The sequence below is a fragment of the Sceloporus undulatus genome, chromosome 2 (genome assembly GCF_019175285.1).
Source record: "Sceloporus undulatus isolate JIND9_A2432 ecotype Alabama chromosome 2, SceUnd_v1.1, whole genome shotgun sequence".
Lineage (NCBI taxonomy): Eukaryota > Metazoa > Chordata > Lepidosauria > Squamata > Phrynosomatidae > Sceloporus > Sceloporus undulatus.
Genome location: NC_056523.1, coordinates 9,196,086 through 9,214,280, shown reverse-complemented (window position 1 = coordinate 9,214,280; position 18,195 = coordinate 9,196,086). Strand labels below are relative to the sequence as shown.

The 18,195-nt window shown below is 40.7% G+C and overlaps 2 protein-coding genes across 5 annotated transcripts in view; both read left to right on the top strand.

Moving 5' to 3' along the window:
* Window positions 1-18,195, top strand: part of LOC121922021 (zinc finger protein 420-like) — a 319,204-nt gene that overhangs the window by 121,812 nt on the left and 179,197 nt on the right. The window lies entirely within an intron of this gene.
* LOC121921938 (zinc finger and SCAN domain-containing protein 20-like) lies at window positions 4,897-17,499 on the top strand. 4 transcript variants are annotated; one of them, XM_042450701.1, is made up of 5 exons: window positions 4,897-5,021; window positions 9,629-10,600; window positions 11,643-11,760; window positions 15,051-15,473; window positions 16,164-17,499. In XM_042450701.1, exons 2-5 carry the CDS (start codon window positions 9,875-9,877, stop codon window positions 16,499-16,501), a joined length of 1,605 nt encoding a protein of 534 aa, XP_042306635.1. In that variant the 5' UTR covers window positions 4,897-5,021; window positions 9,629-9,874; the 3' UTR covers window positions 16,502-17,499. The 4 variants fall into 4 exon arrangements, with proteins under 4 accessions (XP_042306635.1, XP_042306632.1, XP_042306634.1 ...); XM_042450698.1 differs by lacking the exon at window positions 4,897-5,021 and adding an exon at window positions 5,829-5,937; XM_042450700.1 differs by lacking the exon at window positions 4,897-5,021 and adding an exon at window positions 5,900-5,937 and having other exon boundaries at window positions 9,488-10,600.

The window sequence follows — 18,195 nt, the reverse complement described above, 5'->3', positions numbered from 1 at the left end:
AGAGAGGCCTTGCAATTTTTTGTATTGTTTTGCAATTTTACTGTACACCGCTATGATCATTGCGGAATAGCGGTCTATAAATAAAAATTATTATTATTATTATTATTATTATTATTTTACTGATGCTTTTATTGTTAGCCACTTCGATCTGTTTGGAGAAGCGGGAGAAAAATAAATATTGTCATTATTATTATTATGGACAAATCTTGCCACGAAAACCCCATGGCAGGTTGGCCTTAGGGTCACCTTAAGTCAAAAATGACTTGGAGGCACACAACAACAGTATTAGTAGTAGCAATACTGCAGAGAATCATAGAATCATAGAGTTAGAAGAGACCACAAGGGCCATCCAGTCCAACCCCATTCTGCCATGCAGGAACTCACAGTCAAATCATCTATACAGGGCTTTAGAATGGCGTTGCAATATTCAATACTCAGTAGGCAAAACTCAATGTTCAAAACGACAAATCAAGTGTAGTTTGAATGTTGGACTAGGTCTAGGACTCTGAAGACAAGGGTTTGAATCCTGGCTCCGACATGGAAACCCACTGGGTGACCTTGGGCAAGTCACACTCTCTCAGCCTGAGAGGATGACCCTCCTAAACCAGGGTGACCAGAGGTTCTCCTTTTCCAGGATATACCTTCCATTTCAGCCTCCTGTCCCGCCAATGTCCTCCATTTGAACATTCCTATGTTATTTGGTTATGTGCTACTTTTTTCTTGAATGTCCTACATTTTTGGCAGTGCCTTCTCCTCCTTTGCAGTGAGGGCATCTGGTCACCCTGCTCAGTATGGCTGGATCCAGACTGCAGAATTAATGCAGTTTGAGTAGTTTAACATCTTCTCTGGGAGAGTTCTGGTGTTGCTGTGTGCCTTCAAGTCATTTCTGATGTATGGAGGCCCTAAGGCAAACCTATCATGGGGTTTTCTTGGCACTGTTTTGTTCAGAGGGGGTTTGCCATTGCCAGACTCTGAGGCTGAGAGAGCATGACTTGCTTAAGGTCACCCACTGGGTTTCCATGTCTGAGCAGGGATTTGAACCCTGGTCTCCTGGTCAATGCTCAAACCACTACACCATGCTGGCTACAAATCCCAGGATACCATAGCACTGAGCCATGGTAGTGAAAGCGGTGTCAAACTGCATTGATTCTGCAGTGTATTCTGCAAAATGCCACCAGATGCAGCCATAGCAGTTAAAGCGGAACAATAGCACTATAGCCATTAGTGTGATAAAGTGTTAGGATCTTACGTACTTCTTTCATGGCTGCCCTTTCCATTCCTAGCCTTCTTCTGATTTCTTGACAGCAGTTTCCATTCTTATCAATGTTTGATCCAAGAGACAGGAACTCTTTGACTGTTTCGATTTCCTCATTGTCTTGGTATTTCTTCCATAGTCATTATTTTTGTTTTCTTGATGTTCAGCAGTGAGCCTGCCTTTCCACTTTCCTCTTTGACCTTGCTTAGTAGTTTTTCCAAGTCTGTGATGTTTTCCGCTAGTAATATGGTGTCATCCGCATATCTTAAAAGACAAATTTCGCCTTTTTGGCCAGAGAGCAATAGTGCTTCAACAAACTACAAATCCCAGAATTCCATAGCATTGAGCCACAGCAGTTAAAGTGGTGTCAACCTGGATGATTTCTGCAGTGCGGATGCAGCCATGCCATGGTAATTTGTTTTCTTTTACTTTGTGTTAAGCCTGCCTTTCTTCTTTGACCTTCCTTAGTCATTGTTCCAAGTCTGTGATGTTTTTCTGTTAGTAGTATGGTGTCATCCACGTATCTGAGATGGTTGATGCGCCTTCCTCAAATCTTCACTCCTCCTTCTTTGGCCTGCCTTGTCTTCTCATGATATTTTCTGCAGACAAGTTGAACATGTAGGATGATAAAATGCAGCCTTGCCTGACCCCTTTGCCAATTGGGAACTGTTCTGTTTCTCCAAATTCTGTTTTAGCAGTTATCTCTTGTCTTAAGTACAGATTTCTCATCAGGATGATGATGATGATGATGTTTATTCATATCCCAGCTTCATCCCAGTACAGGGACTCGAGGCGGCTAACAAATCTAAAACAGCCCAGGGTAAAACACTATAAAAATATAAGACTATCAGATGGGTTGCCGCTCCCATGTCTTTAAGAGCGTTCCATAGCTCTTCATGATATATATAGTGCAAGACTTTGCTATATGCTTTAATACTAAATTGCTGCATGCTGTCAAGTCATTTCCAACTTATGGAGACCCTATCCTAGGGTTTTCCTGGCCAGATTTGTTCAGAGGAGGTCTACCATTGCCATCCACTGAGTCTGAGAGTGTGACTTGCCCAAGGTCTCCCAGCGGGTTTCCATGGCCGAGCTGGGAATCGAACCCTGGTCTCTCAGAGTCGTCATCCAACACCCAAACCACTATGCCACACTCAGTTTTTTTAGTACTAAATACTCAGTGCATAAAGCATTGCAATCAGAAATGTTTGGATTGGACCTGATGGCTACACCGCAAAATATTACAAAGTATTTAAAAACGAAATCTCTTTTTTGGCTCCACAAAACAATCAAGGAAATTGACAACAAAAACATTCCTGACACTTGGAAACAATCATTAACAGTATTAATCCCGAAAGAAGGGAAGAACCCAGAGGATATCTCCAATTACCGTCCTATTACGCTATTAAACATAGATTACAAAATTTATGCATCCATCTTAGCAGACAGACTAAAAATTTTTTTAAAGGACTGGATTTCGGAAGAACAAGCGGGATTCCTTCCTGGAAGATATTTAAAAAATAATATTAGGGCCTTATTGAATATATTAGAATATTATGAAACACATAAAAATAACAAATTGGGAGTCATATTCGCAGATTTACAAAAAGCATTTGACAGTATAAATTGGGAAACGTTGCTGTCTTTGATAGAGGAATGCAGAATTAAGGGGAAATTTCTTAAGGCCATACAAGCAATATACAGGAGTCAAGAGACACAGATAATAGTTAATGGACAAAAAACCAATAAATGTTCAATTACTAAAGGTACACGCCAAGGCTGTCCTCTTTCACCCTTAGTATTTATTATGGTAATCGAGGTACTTACACAAAAAATAAAACAGGGAAAAGAGATTCGAGTCCCCAAAATTAAAAAATTCCAATACCATCTACGCGCATACGCGGATGATGTGGTAGTGTTCCTAGATAATCCGATAAAAAGTATACATAAATTAGAAACAATAATTGAAGAATTTGGTGAAATGACAGGAGTTAAATTGAATAAAGACAAATGTGGAATTATTACGAAAAACTTAACCTCTAAAGAAATGGGAATACTAAAACAATGTACTGAAATACAAGTAGTAAATAAGATAAAGTATCTCGGAATTACAATAACTAACCAAAATGTAGATCTGTACAAAAATAATTATGAAAATACATGGAATAAGATTAGAGAAGATCTTTTAGGAAGAATAGCAACCATACAAATGAGTGTGCTTCCCAGAATCCTATTTTTATTTCAGACTCTTCCAATAACCAGGAACAAATCAGTATTTATAGCCTGGAATAAAGATATAAATAAAGACTAAAGAACAGATGGAACAACAAGGGATAAAAATTAACTGGTTCCAATACACCCAACTAAAGCAAGAATTTAATAAAGATGTATTAGAAAAGGGAATCGAACTAAAATGGACAGAATTTGATAAAATCATACTTAACGGAGAAAAAGGCTTTATTAAAAAAAAATTATAAAGCATTACTAAACATTGAAATGAAAGAAGAAACGATTAAGGAGGTAATGGTAAAATGGATGCAGAATATGGAGAAGACAATACCTTTAGAAATGTGGGAAAAAACATGGAAAAATAATCAAAAGTTTTCAAGGTGTAATACAGTAAAAGAAAATTACCTTAAAATTTTCCACCGATGGTATTTAACACCATCCCGCCTTAACAAAATGAAAATAAATTATAGTCCTTTATGCTGGAAATGCAAGGAAAAAATAGGAACAATGTATCATATTTGGTGGAAATGTGAGAAAATACAAAAATTTGGGGAAACAATACACAAAGAAATTGAAGAAATGGTAGATTTTAATATTCCGCTGTGTCCTGAACTGTTTTTACTAAACATCACTGAAGTAATTCAAACGAAACTGAATAATAATCAAATCAGTATGATTCTCTGTCTAATGACAGCAGCACGCATGGCGTTTGCCAGACATTGGAAATCAAGCAAAATGCCGGAATTATCAGAATGGAAATTAAAAATACAAGAATTTAAGTCTATGGATCAAATAACAATGTACATAGCGGGAAAAACAATTCAGGAATATGAAAAGAAATGGGGGGTAATTACAGAAAAGTGGCTCTCTTAGAGGAATAACGGAAATTTACTTAGAGACAATTAGGACAGAAAGTGGCAAATTCGGTTACAGTGGAAAAGAAATGATAATATGGATAGGGAACCAATCAAATTCGATGTAATCTGTTCTCAAGAACGAGAGACAAGAACCTCTCCTAGAAGGTGAATTTTTGAAGGAAGGTATAATGGGCTATCTTTTTCCCCCCTCTTTTTCTTCTTTCCTTTTTATTTATTGTGTTAAAAAAAGGGTATAGAAACTTTAACAACATTATAAGTGACAATGAAAATTTGTATGTCTATACCAAAATAAAAAAATAATAACAATAAAAAAAGAAATGTTTGGATTGGTGTCATTTTCTTGTTTTGTGGTTGCTTTCAGAAGCTGTTGATCTTGATTTTTGCAGGTCTTCTTATCTCTTCAATCATGGTTTTAACCTGAGTGGGTAGCAGAGACCATTAAAAAAGGCACTTAAATTGACAGACAGATTGACAGATGAGAGGCCTCCAAAGAGCTGTCAAGTCATCGGTGGGATTTTTCAGTGGTTTTCCTAAAGGAGGATTTGAAACTCCCAAACATCCTCTCTGGAGGCTGAGAATGAGAAGTTGCCTCCAAGGAAACTGAAAAGAGAAGAGCTATGAGTTTTGCAGCCCTCCATTTGAGAAAGTGTTGTGTACAGGTTAGTGTTGGACTGAGACACACTACAGAAATAATCCAGTTTGAGACTGCTTTAACTGCCCTGGCTCAGTACTTGGGAATCCTGAGAATTGTACTGTAGTTTATTGTGGCACCAGAGCTGTCTGACAGAGAAGCCTTAATGTCTCACAAAATTACAAATCCCAGAATTCCATAGCATTGAGGCTGTAACAGTTAAAGAGGTGTCAAATTGGATTTATTTCAGCAGTGTGGATGCAGCCTAAGAGACAAGGGGTCCCAAGATCCCCTGGCAGTGAGCCAAGGCAGTTGAAGCGGTCTCGAATTGGATTCTTTCTGCAGTGTGTTTTGGACCCAGGATTCGAATCCCCACTTGGACAGGCCACACTCTCTCAGCCTCAGAGGAAGGCAAAGGGTCAAAAGAAATAAAGCCAGGATAGGTTCGACTTGAAGAAATGAAACAACTTGAAGGCACCCAACAAGAAGCTTTGGTTCAAAACACACTGCAGAACTAATCCAGTTTGAGATAGCTTTAACTGCTAGGGAATCCTGGGGTTTGTAGTTTATTGTGGTCCCACTAAATGTGTCACAAAACTAGAGTTCTTAGAATTTCCTAACATTGAGCCAGGGCAGTTAAAGCAGTCTCAAACTGGGTTATTTCTGCAGTGTGTGTTTTGGACATCAACTCAAGAAAACTGATGTGAATGTGTATGTTTCTTTGTGCTTGTGTTAATAAAAAAATTAACTCTCTGTTTCAGTCCTGCTGGACACCCAAGGGTTAAAGGGATGGAGGCAGGATCTCCTAGAGAGGCCTGGTCTTGGAGGACTGGGAGGTTTTTTGCTGCAAGATGGTCCTCCTCCAGGCTCCTCCTCTTCCCCAGAAAAGTGGGTTTTTCAATCTCTCTGAATGAAACCCTGAGGGGCCTTTGCTGGGATTCCATGTGAGTGGGAGCCAGTGGGTTGGTTTGCTTTAAGGAAAGCAGATTATGGGAAGGAAAAACCCTCCCAAAATAGGATTAGGATTATGGGGAATAGAAAAACAACAACAACATTTTTTTTGGTGCATCTGTTTTCCTTCTTTTTTGTTGTTAATGTGTGCCTTCAAGTCCTTTCCCCCAACAACCCTCTCATGGGGTTTTCTTGCCAAGTTTGCTTGCCATTGAGGCTGATAGAGTGTGATTTGAGGCTGAGAGAGTGTGACTGGTTCAAGATGGGCTTCCATAAAAGCAGAGCCTGGTCTCCAGAGTCCTAATCCAATGCTGAAACTACTACACATCACCCTGGTTCAGAAAATGAGGGAACTGAGAGAGGGGAAAGGAGGAAAGTGGAAGGGATTTGTAGTTGCACTGCATTGCATTGTACTGCACTGTATTGCATTGCACTGCCCTGCATTGCATTGCATCCTGGGTTCTTTTTAGGCTTCCCAATGGGGTCTGTCCTTATTGAATTAGATTATGTTGCTTAATAAAAGGCCTACGGTGCCTCTATCAGTGGCCTGTTACAGACTGCCAAAGTAAAGCTGCTTCGGGTCTCTTTGGAGGTATGCTATTTAAATGATGCATGGATCCTAAGAGTCTGGAGGTCGCACCAAAACCACACTCCATTCCTAAGCGCTGGAGTGGAGCTTTGGTGCAGCTTCCGGATTCATAGGATGCATGCATCATTTAAACAGCATACCTCCAAAGAGACCCGAAGCAGCTTTATTTTGGCAGTATGTAACAGGCCAGTAATTCCCAAACTTTGGTTCTCCAAATGTTTTGGACTTCATCTCCCAGAATTCCTAACTGCTGACCAAGCTGGCTTGGGCACCTGGGAGTTGAAGTACAAAACACCTGGAAGGCCAAACTTTGGGAACCACTGCAGTATTGTAGAAATAATGCATTGTCTTTGCAAAACAATGGGAAAACTCCAGAGATGCCAACTGTAGACAACTGGCTATTAAGAACACTGGACATAATGGAAATGGACAGATTAACTCTATATCTAAAGAATAAGTCAACTAGTGAGAAGGAGGACATTTGGGAACTATGAATGAGTTATTGGAAAGAAAAATAGTCATAAATATTAACAACACTGAGAGGGATCTTAGAGATCAGAAAACAATATAGGTATACAGTGGTACCTCGGGATACGAAATACCCAGGTTACGAAATTTTCGGGATACGAAAAAATCCCATAGGAAATCATTGTTCCGGGTTACGAATGTTTTTTCGGGATACGAAGAAAATTTTTGGTGCTTTTTTCGGCTTTTTCGCACGAAACGCGGCTTTTCCCCATTAGCGCCTATGGCAATTCGGCTTACGAAGGCTTTTCGGGTTACGAAAGCGGCCGCGGAATGAATTAATTTCGTAACCCGAGGCACCACTGTATAAATAAGCAGAAGTAGCGGCATAGAGAAAGCGGAGAGAAATAATGGAAAAAGTACAGGATGGAGAATAAATAACAAGAGTTTAAGATGTAGGTGGTAGAAGGAGAATATAGGCCCACAAGAGAGAAGTACAATAAAAGATCGCAGTAAAGGATATTTAATCCAAAAATGATAAGCAGAAGGCCACGGTAGGGGGAGGAATTTATAGATTTCATGTTAAAAACGTAGTTTGTTGAGGCACCTGCACTAGCTTATTGTTGTGGCAATCCTAAGAAAACTTATCCTGGGGGTCGCTTGGCAAGATTTGTTCAGAGCGGCTTTGCTATTGTTTTACCCAAGGTTGAGAGAGTGTGACTTGCCCAAGGTCACCCACTGGGTTTCTGTGGCCAAATGGGGAATCACTGTCATCACCCCAGCATCTTCCAGAAAGCTTAAGGCAGCCCCGGTACTATGAGATATTCTGACTACATATTTTTGGAAGTCCACACTGGTGGGCTTGCCATTGCCTTCCCCTGAGGCTGAGAGAGTGTGACTTATCCAAGGTCACCCAGTGGGTTTCATGGCTGAGCTGGGAATTGAACCCTGGTCTGCAGAGTCCTAGTCCAGCACACAAACTACTGTGCCACACTGGCTCTCTGGCAGAGAAGGCTAAAGTGCAACTACAAATCCCAGGGTTCCATAGGATAGAACTACAGTACTTAAAAGTGGAGCCAAACTGCATTATTTCAACAGTGTAGATGAACCTCTAGGAGAGGCAGTATGGTGCAGTGGTGAGAGGGTTGACCTGGGACTTGTAAGGCCCTGGTGTCAAGTCACTGCGGAGCCAGGAAACACACTGGGTTGAACTTGGGCAAGACTCCTGAATTCTGTCTGGCCTCCTCTGCAGGGCTGTTGTACGAAGGGGAGATAAGTAGGACCTCCTTGAGCTCATTGGAGGAAAGACAGGATAGAAGCAGATTTATTATTATTATTATTATTATTATTATTATTATTATCCTGCCTTTCTCATGATACAGGGATTCAAGGCAGCTAACAAAAATTTTAAAACAGTACAACATAAAAAAACAACACAATAGCATTAAAAATGCAGATATAAAGCTTCAAAAAGCATTAAAAATGCAGATACAAAGCTTCAAAAAGCAATTAAACAATTTGTTAAACAGATTACAGTCACCCTTCCGCATTTGCGCCTTATTTGCTGCTTTGATTAATATGTTCTCTCTAGGAATCTGTAAATCAAATTAACACTGCAGAAATAATTTGAGACTGGTTTAACTGTCCTGGCTCAATGCTAGGGAATTTGGGAACTGTAGTTTTGTGAGACATTTAGCCATCTCTTTTAGAGAGCTCTGGTGCCACAATAAACTACACTTCCCAGGATTCCCTAGCACTGAGCCAGGGCGGTTAAAGTGGTCTTAAACTGGATTATTTCTGTAGTGTGTTTTGGACCATCATCTCACCGTGCTTCAGTTCTGCAAGTCCTGGTTTTACTACACTGGAGAAAGTTCTTTTTCAATGCTCACCATGTATAATGCTGTGGGCTTCCTTGCCTGCGGTGCATCTATTCTAGGTTTTAATTTGAGCTTTAAAGGAGCTAATTGAGGTGCTGAAAAACCCTGTTCTCCAAACAGTTTCAGCATATTGGAACTTTTAAAAAGAATTTAAAAGTCTAGGCTAAAGCATTCTAAAAAATGTCCAGACTTTAATGACTGGTTATGGGAATTATATAGCTAAATGGAAATGGACAAATCAACACAATTGGTGAGAAGGAGATGATGAAGTAAATTTAAGAAAGAATGGGAACCATTGCTAACATATATGAGGCGACAGTGAGGTACAAATTTCATCCTTGGTTTGGAAGGAATCATTAACAGAAAGAAAGGCTATTAATGTCTATTAATTTAAAATTTATAAACATATAAAACATCATCTGGAATCAATATATGGGGTCAAATTAGAAGAAAATAAAACCAGAAGTAAAATGAGTTAAAAAGGAAAACAGAAAAAATGACAAGACAAGGAAGAAGAAGTGTATAATTTTTAGATATAGAAAATTGATATGAACCTGTATGTTTGTTTGTGATTGTGTTAATAATAAAAAAATATTTCTTTTTTTTTTAAAGTTCAGGCCAAAGCAGTTGATACAGATGCCACCTGCATCCACTGTCTACTATCTGATCAGTTAAAGAGGAGATGGTTTGGCCTTATTGGGAAGGAAGAGAAGATGGTAGATACCAAGGTTCATTGCTGTTTCTTTGTTTCAGGAAGAAGTCATCTTGCTAATCCATGGGAGGCGAGTTGATAGTGAGTTCCTAGGGAGCCACATTTTTCTCAGGAGAACACTTCTGTTCCAAAGAAGCACCCACTAAATCTGGTAGGCCAAAGTGAGCCATTACTGGTCCAGAGTTGAAGCCTGAGCATCCTTCCATCCTGTTTTGTGTATAGAAAGTGAATGAGGTTTTCCTGGTATGTGGCTCAGGTTGGCTTAAGGTTGTCTGTTGTGGGAGGCAATGCAGGCTGAGCAGGAGTCCTTGGTTCAGCTGGGCATCTGTATCGGAGAAGGGAGAAGAAATGGAGGACGGAGCCTTTGCCTTGCCCAGCAGGGACCTAATGGAGAGTCTCTGAGTTGGACCGCGTTGGGACAAGCGAGGCTGGAAGCTGAGGAGGGATCGACCCAGAGTTGGGAATTCCAGTGGCAGGATTCCCTGAAGGCTGTGCACATCCCTCAGTGGGAAACCCCACAATTACCAAAAACCATGCGGTGGGAAGTGACCAAGTCGGCTCTGGTTCCTTCTGAAATGGCCACCAATTTCAGCCCTGTGTCTCAAGGAGCGGTGGCTGTCACACTCTCTCCGACCGTCCTGGAGATATTGCGTAAGCAGAACTCTGGGGAGAATGGGGACAACGGAGGAGCGAACAAAGAAATCCCGGGTGAGAATGTTGACCATGCGGAGGTGCGGCGCCAACGCTTCCGGCTTTTCCGCTACCCAGAGGCTGAGGGCCCCCGAGAGGTTTGCAGTCACCTCCACCACCTCTGCTATCAGTGGCTGACCCCAGAGAGTTGCACAAAAGAGCAGATTCTGGAACAGCTGATCCTGGAACAGTTTCTTGTCATCCTCCCATTGGAGATGCAGAGCTGGGTCCGGGAAGGGAGCCCAGAGTCCTGCTACCAGGCAGTGGCCCTGGCTGAGCAGTTCCTGATGGGACAGCAAGAGCCCAAAGGATGGGAAGGCCAGGTGAGCCAAGGGTTTACTCTGTAAGTGTTCAGAAGTGTACTGAGATTGGGAATGAACCTGAGATCCTTGGGTGGATCTTTGTAGACAAGCAGTGGCAGATTTGAACTTCCTGACGTTTTCGTGTACAACTTCCATCAACCTTTGTTTGGAAGGTATTCAGAAACTTGATCCCTTCTAAAGGGTCCAGCCAGATTGTTAACTGGGGCTTGGCTATAAAACCACACAACTCCCTTGTTGCAACAGCTCTACTGGCTGCTGGTATGCTTTTCAGTACAATTCAAAGTGCTGCTGGAACCCGATACTGCCAATCTGTTTCTCCAAGGCTCCTTCACCATTAGCTCAGTGCTAATGCTGATAAAAAGTTTCAGCTAGACAGAGGACAAGGAGGAAAAGGGGGAGCTGATAAGGTGTCAAAGGTCTTTGTGAAAAGGACCTTCTTTGTCAGAGGCTTGTTAACTGAGCTATGTCTGTAATACAATGAGTCCTTGATATCTGTTGATGTTTATTTCCAGGATCCTCTGCCCCCATTATTATTATTATTATTTATATAGCACTGTAGATTTACACAGCGCTGTACATTCAGTTAAAAAATTGATAAAAATGAAACCTGCCAATGGTGTACATTCTACAAGATAATAACAAAATACATATATAAAACAATAGATAATAATACAAAATAGCATTAGATAAAATAAGCAAGCAACAAGTTAAAAACATTGAATATCACATATCAGAGCAAGTATAAAAAACAGTCAGATAACAATCACACAGTGCCTGGGAATACTTTCCTGAATGATATAGTCTTCAACTCCATTTTGAAACCAAAATCTGTGGATACTTCCATTAAATACAATGGCATAGTAAAATGGTGTTCCTTATATAAAATGGTAAAATCAAGGTTTGCTTTTTGGAATTTATATATTTTTGAAACATTTTCAAGATGTGGATGATTGTATCCATATATAATGGATATAAAATCTGTGGTAACTTTTCCAAGCCTTTTCTCTTTTTCCCGTTATGGCCAATTCTTTTCCTCTTCTAGGTACTGCCAACACCTACAGAAGTGGCTGTCAGTTTTCCCACAACAGATGAAGCTTCTTCCGAGCTCTACACAAAGGTCAAACAAGAAAGTGGCACTGTGGACAGTCCTAGTTTGCTTGGTATGGAACCATCCTTCTATTTCCAGCATTCCAGCTGTGAGTGCCGATCTCCTTATAGCCCATATAGTACCATCCATATATTAGAAGGAGATATCAGCAAGCTTGAGAGAAGTGTGAAGTTGACAGAAATGTAAGGAATCTAGGGCTGGAGGAATCAATTTTTTGGGAGTGGGGAAGGAATTCAGAACAGGCAACCTTATCATGGCAACCCTATTGGGGTGGGAACTATAGAACAGAATTACAGCAACAATGATCTTAAATTTATTTCTTACCCACCACTCCCCAAGGCTCGTGGCGGGGTACAACATAGATTAAAACACAATATATAACTAGACACATGAAACTATTTAAACACATAGTTTAAAACATATAAACATGGTTTAAGAATACCATTACAAATTAAAATCAACCAGACATAGAATTAAAAATATACCAATTTAAAGTTCATATTTTAAAATCAACTAAATAGGCCTGCCAGAAGAGATAGGTCTTTAATAAAGCTTTAAAATCAGACAGCGTGTTTCGTTGTTGAATCTCTCCTGGCAGGTCATTCCACAGTCTAGGGGCAGCCGGCAGAAAGATCCTCTGAATCACAATTGCCAGTCTAGTCCTGGTCAGTTGAAGTAAATGTCCTCCAGAGGCAGATTATATAGGAGGAGGTGATCTTGTAGGTAACTTGGACCCAAACCATGTAGGGCTTTAAGGGTAAGAACCAACACTTTGTACATTGCCCAGGAACTAACTGGCAGCCAGTGGAGTGATTTGAATATTGCTGTGATATGCTCACTCCTAGATATACCAGTGATAAGTCTGGCTGCTGTGTTTTGAACTAACTAAAGTTTCTAAACTTGGTGCAAAGGTAGCTTATTGTACAGTGCATTGCAAAAGTCCCTTTTGCACCACTCCTGTGATAATGGGCTTTCACATTCTCTGGGCTAGTGATGTAAATGTGTGTCTTTATTCTTCCTGGCTATGAAGTGGGTCAGGAAATTTTGTTATTCTCTTATTTCTCTGTACTAAACAAGGTATTTCAGCTCAGTCACCCCTCACAGACAAGTGAACCATTGCTGACAAATTCCTGAAGAAATGAGGATTATAATTAGTGATTTGTACCACAAAACTCCCTTCCCAGTGTCTAACAAGGAAGGATGGCCTGCATTTATCTTTATAGTGGAATTCCCTCTCCCCTTCCCCCCAAATTGCCTTGACTGAGATTTACACAATTAAAATGAATGATTGAGGTGCTGTTACTTTTATCACTTAAGGCAGAAATGAAACCTCAATTCTCACTGAAATCCATGCCCCTTGCCTATTTTGCAAATGAAACGTCTGCAAATTCTCATGCTTATGTCCAAATTTCAGAGCTCATAAATACTTGAGCCAAGCATTGAAAAAACAAAAATCTTGTATGCTTAATGAACAGCAACAAACTTTTGTCACATCCCTAAGCAGAACAACTCACTGAGAGGTATGATCACCCCTCCAGGTAAACAGAGGTTTAAGCATGTGTCAGTTCAAATTACATTTATTGGGGCTGCAAAATGAATCAACAACATAGATTGGGAGAGAAATTGCCCAATATGGATGACCAGCTGGGCAGAATGGACTGAACCTTTGATATGCTTCCCACTATGAGGTTTATAAAAACTTAGGGGGGGGGTACCATGAAACAGAGAAAGAGAGAGATAGAGGCATCTGCCTCACCTGGGGCAATCTTGGTTGCAGGCTGGGCAAAAGCATCTAGGACTCCAGCACCCCCCCCCCTTGAACATCCAGGAACCAGATCTGTATCAAAGCAGATCTCTATCTGTATTATGAGTAGAATAAGAATGTTTAGCGAGTCATGTTGGGGCCTTATATTTGTTTTTAACCTTAGATGAATATCACCTAGATTGCTTATAACTTTTTAACTTCTCTGAAGTAATGCCTGAAGGAAGATGCCTTCCAGTAAAAGATACCCTCTTGCTAATGTTAGATTACTCACTTGGAAAACAACTTTCCTTTAAAGATCTCATTTTCCCCACACTCTTCTCCCATGCCGTGCTTGGAGTGTGTACACACCCAGAAGCAGGGGGAGAAAGTGCCTGCAGAATCAGAGGTGGAGAAAGTGCGAGTTAATCCCTCAGTAACTTTCCACTGAGTTATTGAGGCTGCATTTGCACTGCAAAAATAATGCAGTTTGATGCTGCTTAAACTACCATGGCTCTCTCCTGTGGAATCCTGGGATTTGTAGTTTGTTGTGGCTCCACAGCTCTCTGACACAGATGGCTAAATAACTCACCAAACTACAAATTCCAGAATTTCATAGCATGGAGCTTGGCAGTTAAAGCAATGTCAAACTGTATTATTTTTGCAGTGCAAATGCAGCCTGACTCACAGATGATAAATCAGTGGTGGTAGCTAGATGATCTTCAGGGGTTTCCTTGCCTACTCAGGAGTAGGAAAGAGAATGTTATAACTCCACACTGGAGTGAACAGCAGTGATAGTCCATTTAATGCTGCAACATTTTGTTTCAGTTCCTGCTGTACCTACTTAAGAATGGACTTCTACTTGTATGAGAAAATAGAAGCTTCTGCAAGAAGGAGTGTTTATGTTTACAAGGAATGGGGAAACAGTGCAGTCCAGAATTGCTTGATTTTATGGGTTTTGCAGTTTTCCATCAGGTCAGTTGCAACTTAACAGTGATCGTAAGAGACCTCCAAGACCCCCAGCCATCAATTATCCTGATCAGGTCTTGCAAGTTCAGGGCTATGGCTTCCTTGATTAATAATATAATAAAAATAGTAACTTTATTAATAATGCCTTTTTTACCAAAGGACAGAACATCAGACATATATAATAAAAAATAAAAATAAAATGCAACCCTATAAAATGCTAGAATACTAAAATAATATACTAATATACTATCAATTCACTTGTAACACAACCTTCTTCTTTTCCTATGGCCTTTAATTTTTCTCAGCATTATCTTTTCCAATAGGTCATGTCTCATGATGTGTCCAAAATATGACAGCCTCATTGTAGTCATTTTGGCTTTCTAGGAAGAGTTTAGACTTGGTTTGCCCTCACACCTAGACTGGCTCTTAATTAGATCCTCTAACTTTCAGGCAGGGGAGCATGGGATAATGAGGGTCTTTTTACTACAACTCTTGGAATGCTGGGAGTTGTAGTGCTAAAATTAGAATTTCCCAGATTGTGGGGAGTAATGTCTATTAATAATCCCTCTTTCTTCCCAAGACCAGAGATGGTGGACTCCTACTTCTGAAAATAATATTTCCCTCTGTTCCAGGAGAGGATGAGTTGCTGATTGAATATGATGTGGCAAGACAAGAGATGGAAGTCAACTTTGTGAATCCAGGTGAACTGGGAAAGCATGTAGAGCAAAGCCAAACAGAAAACTGGAATAAACCTGTGCCCAATTCCTGGGAGGAGCACCCTGAAATAACAATCCCACAACCGGAAATCAGAAGGAATACCTACAGTATCTTTAGGAAAAACCTGACCCAGAAGACCAACCTTAAGAGACATCAGAGAATTCATGCAGGACCAAAGCTCCATATATGCACAATATGCGGACAGAGTTTCACACGGAGAGGAAACCTTTTTCGGCACCAGCAACTCCACACAGGGGAGAAATCACACTTATGTAAAGTCTGTGGTCGAAGCTTCACTCGGAGAGAAAACCTTGTGAGACATGTGAATGTCCACACAGGTGAGCAACTTCAGGGAATGGGAACGAAGGCTATGCAACGTATCAAAAAAAGATAGTTATGAAGTATTTCCATCTTTCTCTGAAGATGCCAGCCACAGATGCTGGTGAAGCATCAGGAATAAACTCTTCTAGAACATGGCTACATAGCCTGAAAAACCCACAAAAAATTATGTATGCTGGCCATGAAAGCTTTTGACTTGATATTTCCAAAATTACTTACTACATTGAAAAGTTGACATTTCTTATTATGAAGTTACAGGTTGAATCTCCCTTATCTGGAATTCTGAAATCTAAAATATTCCAAAATACAAAATTGTCCACAAGATGGCTAAGATAGTGGTACTTTCGCTTTCTGATGGTTCAGTATACACAAACAATGTTATGTATAAAATTACTGGCAGAATATGTTTATAAGATGTATATGAAACATACATTAAATTATGTTCAGCCTACTGCACTTGTGTACATGTACAGTGCTATAGAAATAAACAACAACAACAACAACAATAATAATAATAATAATTGTTTGGAGCAGAATCCTCTAAAACTGGAGAATTTGCACCATCATTTCGTGCCTGGAGATGACTGATGAAAACTGTAGCGCAATTATTTTCCAGCCTCCTATTCACATTTTCCAAGGGAGGGCATTAATCTTAATGTTTATTTCTTTATATCTGTTTTTTGCATCAGGTAACAGATGGATGATTCAGAATGAGGGGGAACTCCTTCAGGTGTCATTGAAAGGAACAGAAGCCTCTGAGCAAGAGAACCAAGATGGGCAAAAGACAGAAGACAGAAGACAAGCAGAAGACTGGAAATCACAATCTGTGGCAGACCAGGAGGGTGCCTGCTTTAAATTCATCATCCCCAAAACAGGACCCCAAGGGACAAGAAAGAATATGTGCCTCATTTGTGGGAAGAGCTTCACCTGCAGAACGACCCTCAATAGACATCAGAGACTAGTGCACCCAAGTGAGAGTCTTAATAAATGTACAGTTTGTGGGAAAAGCTTAGGCCAGATGACATAGGCAGGGAAGCTACCCCATCGATGTGTCAGGTGCGATGAAAGAAACAGTTTAAACCTGAGCCTTCATTACCACAAGAGAGCTTACAAAGGGAAAGAAACATTAAAGTGTCTAGACTGCAACCGGGGCTTTAATTGCCACTCACACCTTCTTCGACACCAGAGAATCCACACAGGAGAAAGACCCTACATCTGCTCAGCCTGTGGGAAGGGCTTCCGTCAAACCACACATCTTGTTAAGCATCAGAGAACTCACAGGAATCTGAAGGGATATTCCTCCTGAAAGGCAAGAAAAGACTCTCCCTGGCTTCACACCTTCTGGCAATGGGAAAAGTCCATCTAAAAAAGAGGTGGGGATGGTGAGGCCCTGGGGTCACAGGTAGATCCTCAATGTGATTTTTGGGGCGCTCAACCTCTCCAGACCTCAGATCACGTTTTTTGTACCACCACCCCCAAAGGTGAAATACCTCTCCATTTGTTTGTTTGTTTTAGTAATCTGTTGCCCATAACAAGTTCTAGGGGCAGAAATGAGGCCTTCAGACTTATGATTTCCATCTAAAACTTCCATCTAAAAGGAGAACAGAAAAGCACACATACACACACACACATTGCATTTTTTTTGAGTTTCAGGGAAGCTTTATCTGGAGATAATCTTCTGCCTATGAGCACCTCCTACCCATGCAGAAGATCATAGTTTTGATCCTTGGCATCTCCAGCTAAAAAGATTTAAGGTAATGGATGATGAGAAACATTGTCTTCTACTTGAGGCCAACAGAGAGGCACTTCCAAAAACAGAGCACAACAGACAGCATTAGACTGGACAGACCAATGGTCTCATGTACTTGAAAGTGGCTTTGTATTTTCAAAGAGTCCTGTGGTATGCTAAAAACTACTGGTTTTCAAATTCTCTGGGTGTATATTATATTTCTTTGGCTGCATCTGCAGTGCAGAAATAATCCAGGTTGATGCCACTTTAATTGCTATGGGTCAATGCTTTGGAATTCTGGGAATTGTAGTTTGTTGCAGTACCAGAGCTGTTTGACAGAGAAGGCTAAATGTCTTACAAAACCACAGTTCCCAGAATTCCACAGCACTGAGCCATGACAGTAAAAATGGTGTCATCCTGGATTATTTCTGCAGTCCAGATACAGCCTCTGACAGGTATAAACTATTGTGGTCCAGAGCCCAATGCCAAAGGTGTGGTTAGTCTCGTACTGTGCTGAATGCAGGCTTGGTGTTCCATAAGAAATTGGAGAAATGCCTTTTTCTGGAGCACTGCAACTCCCATCCTGTGGGATGAACCATATGGTATCCTCCATTTGAAATTCAAAGTGGGATATTTTCCCCATCTGAGCAATTAGAATATATCAGCTAGGTTTTCAAGGGGACACTCGCCTATGATGAGGCAGGAGGAACTTCCAGGTGATTAGAGCTTTTAAACGACAGCATAGAATTTTTGTTTGATTCACTTACCCCCTTCCAAGCACCCTTTCAGAAATGATGAGTATTTTGAAGGTGGGAGTCTTTTCTGGATCACTGTGAAAGTTGAGGTAGATGCTGGAACAAGGATGCTGCAGGGGTTGGAATCTGCCCAATCTGGGGCACTTCCCCATCAGCCCCAACAGCTTCACTGTGCTTCATCCCACATGGTTTGGGAGGAGCTCTGAAATCTCTAGAAAGATGCACTTCAGGGTGAAG